A 10289-nucleotide genomic window follows, 5' to 3' on the forward strand; every position below is an offset into this window, starting at 1 on the left:
GCAAAAACAATCAAACAAAACAAACAGACCTAGATCCAAATAGATCTAGACTATTTGGGTTGGGAAATGGGAGAAGAATATAGGATAAGAGGAAGGGAAAAGATGAGAGAAAAAGAATGGGAGGTGAGGAGAGGAAGGGGAAAATGGGCGGAGGGAAGAAGGAGCAGTGGCCACCTCCCCCCTTAGTTTCCTTGCGGTTGGTTATCGACAAGGAGAAAGAGGACCAGAGTGCAGCTAGGGTTTCCTTTTTTATTAGGACTTTGTCTGTAATTCTAAATTGTTAATGAGAACAAAATGATAATTAAAAATGTGCATTTAATGTTGGCTCATTTTCCCAAACTTTTCCATGACGAGGGAAAACAAAACCCTAGTTGGGAGAAAGGCTCCACTTTCCCCCCTACTTTTTCCATGTGCCAGGCAACCATTTCTCATGCATGGACTTACTAAACGTGGGAAAGCAATTAATTTCTCATCCCCAAGCCTCATTTCCTATGAATCAAACGGGACCTATATGGATTTAGATGGCATTATAAGGTAAAATTTCTAATTTAGGCTATTACAATCCACCTATGCCAAGATGTGGACCAAGAAAAAAGGAAGAAAAAATAAATGGATTTCAAATGATTCTTTGCATATAGTCATTTCAAATATGTATACAATCTAATGTGGTTATTGTTTTTATAAGCAAAGTTAATCTTGTTGTCAAATTCAAATCATTTATTTCAAATTCATCCATCCAAATAAAAACCTTAGGCCCCGTTTGATTCATGGGAATTCAATTGTTTTCCCATGTTTGGTAAGTCCAGGGATGGGAAATGGTTGCCTGGCACATGGAAAAGTGAAGCCCTCCTTTTAACTTGGGTTTTGTTTTCCCTCCTCATCGGAAAGTTTAGGAAAATGAGCCAACATTCAATGCACAATTTTCATGACTATTTTGTCCCTATGAACAATTTATAATTACAACGTATCATTAAATGTATTTTTTTTTATTTGATTTAATATGGGTATAATTGAAAAATTATACGAACTTTGTTTTCCATTCCTACTCAAAACAAACATGGGAAAGGAAACAAAGTGAAATTACCGGTTACGTTCCCGACATTACCAAACGTGGGAAAGGAATCTTTCATTCTCATTCCTTGAAAAATGACATAGGAAGTGATTTCCCCTCAAATTTATTCTGTGAACCAAACGGGGCAGTGTGTTAGAGTGAAATACTACATAATTGCATTTTCGAAATATTATATTTCTTGTTTTATCCAGACATAATTGCATTTCCAAAGAATTCTATTTCTTCTTTTATCCATATATATCATTGCATTTCTAGAGGTATTCTATTTCTTTTATCCTTGTAGTGATACATTTGAAGTTTCACATTTGGAATGACAGAAATCTTGCATATATAAACTCTTTTAGATGATTGAAATCTTGTCACATCAAAGATTCAGACAAAGGTGTTTGATAGAAGAAAAATGGAGGCAAAGAGAGTTAGGGCTATAGTGATAGTTTCCTTGGTGCTTGGATTGCTCATAGGACAATCCACAGCTTCTAACTTCAAAGACTGCTATGAAGTATGCTTTGCTACATGTTTCCCTGAGAAAAAAGACCCCATCTATTGTGGTGGCCATTGCTTGAGAAAATGCATTTTCCATCCTTCTTCTTTGGACACCCAAACATACCCCAAACACTTCTGCAAGCTTGGGTGTGCTACTTCTTTATGCAACAATATCAGCACCAAAGATAATCATAGTAAGTGAATATTTATATAGATTTGTGTATATGTGCAAGAGTGTGCTTTCATGTTGGTTTATGTGCTAATTATTTTTTATTTTTTGTCAGATGGAGGAAAAGTAGAGACTTGTGTGGATTCTTGCTCAAGGACTTGCACTGCTACTTACAAGGCAGGAAAGCATTAATGTGGCTAAAGTGGTTTATATTTTAGACATGTAATAAAATTTCAGACAAGAAATAAGAACTTTCTCATTATTGTCTCATAAATAATTACATTTATGCCAAATAATTAGTTGTTTAATATATTAAAAAAAGTTCCAAATATCAATGTGGTGGTTGATCTTGAACCCTTTCCACCATCCATCAAATAAAAAGAAAAGAGATATTTAGTGATATACCCATTCTTAGCACTAATATTATAAATAAATCATACACTATTGAATTTTTATAAACAAACCTAAAAAAAACCCAAAAAATGATAGCTGGCCTTAGTGAATTTAATATTAATTATTAAATTACTTTGATGCCCTATTTAGTGTTTTAGGTAATTTTATGAGATTTTGAGGTTGGGCTTGTTTTAAGAAATTAATGACAGTTTTGTAATTTATAAGAAGTTAAAAGCCTCTTTTTTATGTTGTAAATGGGTTTTGAGTGTGTTTCTAAAGTCCATTTCATATAAGGTATTTTTATAATTCGGGCCCCTACATTGGGTATAGTAGTGAATCTCTCAAAAGAAAAAGCAATTTACAAAATTACAAAGTGGAGGTCCAGACGCAAATACTCCAAAGTATTGGGGTCGTAGCACAAAACCACTAAACACAGTACAGCAACAAATACAAAGCAGCTGAGGAAAATCCAAAGCAAAACCCCAATTTCTGTATGGACTTGGTTGGAACAATTCCAGTGCCCTCCAAGTGAAAGAGAAGCTAACAGTAAGTAATTTCAGTCTGCAATTACTTTCTTCCTGCTATTAGGGTTTACCTTTTTTCCCCAAACGCAACGGTAAAACTCAAGAACGCCCATTTCGTTCATCAAGTTTTCTTTTCTTCTCCTATAATTTTCATCGGTGATGCAAGAATTTTCCTTTCTCTGTAATTATCTACATTCCTCTCTCTGTGTTGTGAATTGAAAATTTTAATTGATTTCATGCTGTCTCATACTACATGAACTGCCAAGCCTCAAGATTGTTTAACTTTCTTTGGCTTGTTTGATATGCTTAGAATTTGTAACAATTTGTGAGTAATTCAGTAATGTTATCGTTTGTAGGCATATGTCATGGTGGAGCTTGTGGAAACCGTAATGATTTTTACTGTTAGCCTATCTGGTTACCTATCCATTGTGCACAGCTTTTGATTAGAAGCATCTGGGGCATTTGAGTGGTCATGTCTCATTCGAAAACAAGCCAGGGTGATGGTTCCAATAATGCTGGGAAGCGAAACCTTCCTTCATGGATGAGTTCAAGAGACAATGAGAGTGAGTCTATTGGAAAGAAACCAACTCGGGCTGGTGAATGTGAGGAGAGTGACGAGGGTGCAAAGCCCAGGCTAGCCAAAGGGCGTGGAGGTGCATCCAGTTCGGGAACCACAAAATTTTCCAAACTTATGGTACTGGATAGTATTGAATAAGATTCACCAAGTTGCATTTTCAATTTGTCACGTAACTTGACAATGTTAGGCTAATATCATAGTTGTTATCTGCCCAGGAAGGAGTAGTGTTTGTACTGTCTGGGTTTGTTAATCCTGAGCGCAGCATTCTGCGGTCACAGGCCTTGGAAATGGGAGCAGAATATCAGCCTGACTGGAACTCAGATTGCACTCTCTTGGTTTGTGCATTTCCAAACACCCCAAAGTTTCGACAAGTTGAGGCAGATTGTGGAACTATAGTTTCAAAGGTTCTTATTTTTGTTTCAAATATATACAATTGACTCTTGTATGATATTTAATTTTGCTTCCATATAGAATCATTGTTTTTAGTCAACACTGATGGTTCATAACTTAAGGCAGGCTACAATCAATTAAGTGACAATTTCATGGCCTTCTGACTTTTTTATACAAGCACTTGTTGGTAACTTATGCCCCGTAAAGACAATTTTTAAAGAAAATTGGCTTGAATCTAAAGTAAAACTTCTATGGTATATGCTTTGAACTGTGGCATGCACTGATTACATATTCTGTAGTATTATTATCTTGTCCCAAAAGATAATTTATCTTCAGATATTGACTTGTATTGTTATTTGTTGCTGTAAGTTTAACTTAAGTTAGTATGTTCTCAGTTTTGATATTATGGTTTGATTAGCTTAACATATGCTGTCTTATACAAGTCCAATCTCATGAAAAAAAGGGCAATTAGTTTTCTCTAATAAGCTCAACACTGATGCTTCAGCAATTATTTTAGGAATGGTAATTTAATCTTTGTAATTATCTAATGGTATCTTGTTTGTTCATATTAGGATTGGATATCAGAGTGTTACACACAGAAGAAGCTTGTTGATATTGAAAGCTACCTTATGAATGCTGGAAAACCCTGGCGTAAAAGCAGTGTTTCCCATGACAACAGCCAAGGTAAAGGAATTGTGCGTGTGTGTTGGCATTTAACGTTTTTAGCAAGGGTATCTGTTATATGTGACAATTCTGTACAACAAAATGCATTCTTGTATTCATTTTTCATTTGTTTTAAATTATTTTCATTGTTTATGTTATTGAAGTTTTTAATTCCTCATGTTAAGTTTAACTCCTCAAATCTCATTTAGGATGTCTTGGTTGGTCACCATGTGGTCTTAGATTTTTATTGTTGTTGTATGTACAGTTAATCCATGCTTAAGTGACTGTCTGCAGACAAAAAGGCATCCCAACCTAGAAAATCGAAGAAGCAAGATGGAGATTCACCATCAAAACCAACTGCATCATCAAATCCAAAGGTATTTTTTGACTAGGCTAGCGTTAAAATATCCTATTAATATATAAACAAATGATGTCAAAATGTGTTTTCAGTTTTTCCTTCATCAACTTTTTAGATTTATGGCAGCGGCATTTCTGTATATACCAATGCTGTTATGTTTATTGTGCATATGTTTAGCAGATTAAAGCTTCTAATTCTGTTAAGGAGTGCTTTTCTCCTTCTAAAGTGAAGAAGTGGGCAGTTGATGATTTGAATAAGACAATTTCATGGCTGGAGAGTCAAGAAGAAAAGGTTGTTGGCATTCTACTTTTGTGTGTCTCTGTTTGTGCACTTCCTGAAATTATAATTTTGTTTTTGTATTGTCGACAGTGAGTCTGTTGGTTCTCTTTTTGTTTTGTTTTTTGGTCCACACAGTGCTGGAGTTGAAAACAATCTTTTTTAGATGCTGAAGCTTGTGTAAACACACAATTATAACTTCTGTTGTCTTCTTCTCAACCCATTGATACTAGTGGTTGAGAGGTGTAAAATTTTGTGTTTTTTAAATTTGCCTCTTTCAATTGTATACAAGACTTGCCGTATCTCCTGAATAAAGCTGATCTTTGTTGTGCTCTACTACCTCTTACAGCCAGAGCCAGATGAGATAAACCAAATAGCAGCTGAAGGGATTTTAACTTGTTTACAAGATGCAATAGATTCTCTTGAACAAAAGCAGGTATTCCTACAGAAACACACTTTGGTCTTTTTGAAGTAATTTTAAACTTAGTTCTTGCATACTTGGGTTCCACCTCCACCCGCTCATGTGAAAAAAGAAAGGGAACAGGAACTTAATTTACAGTTGGAAACATTTATCAATTGTTTCCCTTCACCATTTGAAGGGCAGCGACATTATTATTCCATCACATTCTTTGATAGTGAATTAGTCAATGCGGTAAACAAATTTTTTTTGTGTGTGTGTGTGCAGGATGTCCGGCAAATAACTGAGCAATGGAATTTCATTCCTCATGTAGTCGAAGAGTTGGCAAAGCTCGAGGGCACGAGAAATGAGTCTGCGGCAGTATCCAAGGAAGATCTTTGCAGACAGGTAATGGAGTGTAAACGAATTTACGAGGTGGAACTTAAGAATTTAGGTGATGACCTGTCAAAGAAGAAGAAGCCAAAGACTGAAAGACAAGAGAGGGACAGTGGGAGAACTGAAGCCTTATCCAGTGGTACAGCAGGATACGACAGTGATGAAACAATTGAGATGACAGAAGAGGAAATAGACCTTGCATATAAGAATGTTGTTGCTTCTAAGATCCCCTAATGCTGAGTATTTTCTCTCTCTTGAAGATAAATCGACTGTAAATTTTTGGCATAAATTTGTTATTTTTTAAAAAGAAGAGATGAATAGTTTTGCGTAAGTAGTTGTGGTTAAAGCACGAGACTGTTAGTTACATAATCATGAAAATGGAAGCTTAGAAGATCATAACACCCAATATTGCTAATCTAAAAATTCAGATCTACACCCACTGAACAAGGTAATATATGTTGCCTCCAATTGAAGAGGTCGACCAAATTGAATTGAGCAAAGATGGATGATTGCAAGGCGTGGTTTATAGGAGAACCCCTCAATGGTAGGAAACCAAGAAACTAATGCAAATCGTTGTCCAAGCTTTTATTAGTGGTCTTTTGCAGTTAGAGTTCCAATGAACAAAAATGTTGAAGTATGTATTGATTGATTCGACAAAAATTGAATCAAACAACCAAAGAAAATCAATATTTTATGTTTATAGGCAAATCTATATATAAAGGAAGAAAAATCAATGGGGTCTTGCCTACTGGAAAAGGGAATTGACTTGCAGACCAAATGTCTCAGCTTCGAACGCCCATGGCATCAATTGTGTGCGTGTATGTGAGAAACCTCCCTCTCCTCTAGTTTAGACTATCGCTTGTACTAAAAATAAAGAAAGAAAAGTCTTAACCGTTGAAATTTTAAAATTTTAAAAATATACCCTTGATTAACTAAATTAATAAAAGACCACAAATTTTATTTTTCATACAAACGATAATCTACTTTAAACTAATCTAAATTACGAAGAGGAGTATTTGAACTCGGGTGCAAGGTGAAGAGCACATAATTTCATAAGAATAGAGTGGTAAAAGACTAAAAGTGTAAACTCAAAGGTTATGGATGCCCACCATAAGTCCATTGTAATTCCTATCATTATACCTATTATTATAGGGTTGTAAACTATGCACTAAAGACTATATCTATCATTTGTAATTATGCTTTGTAACTCACTACTTAAGGGTTGTAAATGGTGATGTATTTCCTATGCCTATAAATAGTAGGCACTAAATATGAATAAGATACTTTCGAGCCTTGAGCTATTGAGAACTACTCTTACCCCTCCCATACTTTCTCTATTTACTTTTACAGCACAAATCCTCTCCCAAATATCAACTGAGTTATATAGAAGAGAAGAAAGGGTTAAAGAAAAGACAATCCAAATAAACACGTACCACCGTTTCATTCTCTATCTCTCATGAAATCACTACACAAGGCCATACTTATACCAAAGAGAGACTTACCAGGGATGGAGACTGAAGCATTGGTGGAGTTGTGGTATGCTATAGAGGGAGATGCTGACTCAGAGGGCTACGACACAAAACAAGGAAAAATAATTCTCGGTGACTATCTAAGAGATCTAATTTGCTTATTGAAAGATGAAATATCAAATTGTTTTTTCTATAAGTGTACACTTAATGTGTTTGAGAAGCGAGACTATCTCTGATCATCTCTTTCAGAAACGAGACTATCCCTTATCACGCCTTTCGTGATCACAAGGGACTGTAGGGATATAACTAGATCGTCAGGGGTTCTAGTTTATTTACTAAGCAAATCCGAGTTTGAAGAATCTTTGAGCAAAGTTTTCTTACCCTAAGCAATACTTGTGTTATTTCATACTATTACTACTATTAGTATTTTGGTATTTTGCTTCTAATATGTGAAAGCTTTTGTACCTCCTCTTCAGAGATGACAAAATGGGAAGATAAGACCATTCCGGAACAATGGCATGCAAGAAATCGTTCCATAAGAACAACATGTTTTATGTACAAAAGAGTGTTCCAGAAGAATGACTTACATTATGTACAAAATATCGTTCCAGAAGAATGACTTGGATTATATACAAAAGACCATTCTAGGTGGCTTGAATTATTTTTAAAATTGAAAATAACTACAAGTATCTAGTAGGGGTTAAATTCTATTTCATGGACATTGCAATTCTGCAAGCCTCTATCTGCAAGAACAATCAACTTTTAATTTACTGCCATATTTAATTTAATTATTCTATTTCTTGTTTAATTAAATTATTAGAATAATATTGATTGTTGTCCCTCCATAGGCAAACATTCCCACAAAAAAAAAAAAATTTGAATTCTCAGATTGATTTACTGTGAAATTTCTCTCTCTTCAATATCCGCTTTGAATATGTTGAAACTAGCCAATTAATATCAATAAAGTATAAACTAATGCAACTAGGAGGGTTTTAAAAAAAATAATATATCTATACTACAGTATTTCTTTATTGTAAATAGTATAGTCCCGCGGCTATACTTTGGGTTGCCTTTTTGCCCTGTTAGCCGAACGGCTTGACAGTAGTAATTTTTTTTTAAAATAGTATAGCCGACCGGCTATACTCTTCATATATATACTGGGATCCTTTTTTTTTTAATAATAATTTTTTTCCCCGATTTTATTTTATTGATAAGAGTAGTTTAGAGCATTATCCATTACTATTAGGCCATTATCCGAGTCTCTATTTTTCCTTTTAATTTTTGTTTACTTTGCCAAAGTTATTACACACAAAATTCACATATTGTATACATAATTTTCACATATTATTGAATTAAAATAATATATATTAAAAAAATAAAAAAATTATATTAAAAAAATGTAAATAATTTTCACCTATTTTTGGTGTATATATCAAAATCTTCCTCAAAATTCACTTCAAATTTCTCCTGAGTTTTTTGTTTTGTTTTTGGTTTCTCACATTAGGAGTCATCAAAAAAGTGTTTGGTTTATGAGCTTTGAGCATAGTCCCGATTTGTTTACTAGTAGGTGTCCCTGAGTTTTATTTTGGGGCTAAGCCCCTGCTATATTATATTTTAGTGTAGTTGGCTTGATACAAGTCATAATGTATGACTCTCGTATTGGAGAAAAATAATAATAATTTATAATTCAAATATAACTGGTCAATTTCTAACTGCATCGACGTATTTTGAGTTTAAACTTCATACCTTAAGGTCCATTGGGCCTATGTGATTAAGGTGAGAACAATATCGGTGCATGCTTAGAATTAATAGTGGGCTTTAAGGGCCATGACATAACACCAAAACATTATCCATCAAACTTCTACTAAATTTCCCTCCAACAGAATGGGATGTGCTTTGATTTGTTTTCTCTCTTCTCTCAATATTGTTATTTATTGTGTTTGGCTAACGTTTGTAATCTTAGATTAGGGAGGTTGGAAAAATATACACAGTAATCCCCCTGTATATATATATATATATATATATATATATACTTTTCCATTATCATACAAATTTGGTTGTACATGTATATCATGGCGACCCTTACTCATCGGTGTGAGTTTTAATTGGTGCAGCACAATTACAATCGCAGCAATAGCCTGGTGGGGGAGGTGCGCAGCATACACAATCAGGACATATAGGAGTTGTATCTGAAACAAAATACAAAATCAACATGTAATCCCCTAAATACCAAAAGCTTGCATGGTTAAAAACGGAGCAGCTGGCCAGTATAGTAAAATTGGTGGTGGAATTATTTACCTGGAAAAGTGAATCGAGCTGCCTCAGAGGTCAAAATAGGAGAGAGTACCATGGCAAAGATGAAGAGGGTCACCAGAGCAGACCTCATACACTCACCTGCCATTAATATTAGCTAGAGAAAAAGAAAATAACAAAAACTTGCTTTGCTGATCTGTATATATAGATTTCAATGGTCTGAGATGGCGTCATTTGAATTGGAGGGTTGATTTTTCTACTACTTTGATTTTGGGTTGCAATTGGACGTTGCTGCAACTTGTATTTTGACATTCTACTATAATTTTTTTCTTTCTTCCAGAAAGAATTCCACCATTTGTGAGGGAAGACTTGAACCTCGACTTTTGTTCAATTTTTTTAAATATCATAATTGACTTGTCAACTCCTTAAAAAGATGAGAGAAATTCAGGGAGGCAAAAGTTGACGAAGAGATATAGAGCTTCATTATTTATGTGCTAATTAAGCCACCCAAATTGACAAAGAGTCCTACAGGCCATCTTCCTATGTCCCATCCCATGCTTATAGAAATAATGTTTCACTTGTTTTAGCCACAAGTCTAGTACTTTTGACTTTGCCACCCATGAAAATGTGACCAATTTTTGTGCAAATATCGGAATATACTTTTTATTATTATTATTATTATTATTATTATTTTTTGTCATTCGCTAGAGAGGGGGAGGAGGAGTTTTATATTAGGTTATCTCAAGATTTTCTCCTACGTTAATCTATCTTAACGCCTAGGCGCTAGGTGCTAGGTGGGCCTTTTTTTATATTTATAATTTTTTATAAGGATACATCCCTTTTTTATATAATTTTTTTCCCCGATTTTC

General features: G+C 34.5%; 1 protein-coding gene and 1 long non-coding RNA gene across 3 annotated transcripts; one reads left to right on the forward strand and one right to left on the reverse strand.

The window, feature by feature from the left end:
• On the forward strand, nucleotides 2569-6046 carry LOC18782889 (DNA-repair protein XRCC1). Of its 2 annotated transcripts, none has more exons than XM_020558737.1 (8): nucleotides 2569-2663; nucleotides 2998-3335; nucleotides 3434-3622; nucleotides 4181-4292; nucleotides 4566-4648; nucleotides 4807-4920; nucleotides 5255-5341; nucleotides 5591-6046. In XM_020558737.1, the coding sequence occupies exons 2-8, from the start codon at nucleotides 3114-3116 to the stop codon at nucleotides 5930-5932; spliced, it is 1149 nt and encodes a 382-aa protein (XP_020414326.1). In that variant the 5' UTR covers nucleotides 2569-2663; nucleotides 2998-3113; the 3' UTR covers nucleotides 5933-6046. The 2 variants fall into 2 exon arrangements, with proteins under 2 accessions (XP_020414326.1, XP_007215531.1); XM_007215469.2 differs by having other exon boundaries at nucleotides 4810-4920.
• LOC18782220 lies at nucleotides 9152-9831 on the reverse strand. The gene is made up of 2 exons (XR_002270894.1): nucleotides 9466-9831; nucleotides 9152-9356 (listed from the first exon to the last, which is right to left on the reverse strand). It is a non-coding gene; the product is annotated as an uncharacterized LOC18782220 (long non-coding RNA).

The sequence above is a fragment of the Prunus persica genome, chromosome G3 (assembly GCF_000346465.2).
Source record: "Prunus persica cultivar Lovell chromosome G3, Prunus_persica_NCBIv2, whole genome shotgun sequence".
In the NCBI taxonomy this organism is placed as follows: domain Eukaryota; kingdom Viridiplantae; phylum Streptophyta; class Magnoliopsida; order Rosales; family Rosaceae; genus Prunus; species Prunus persica.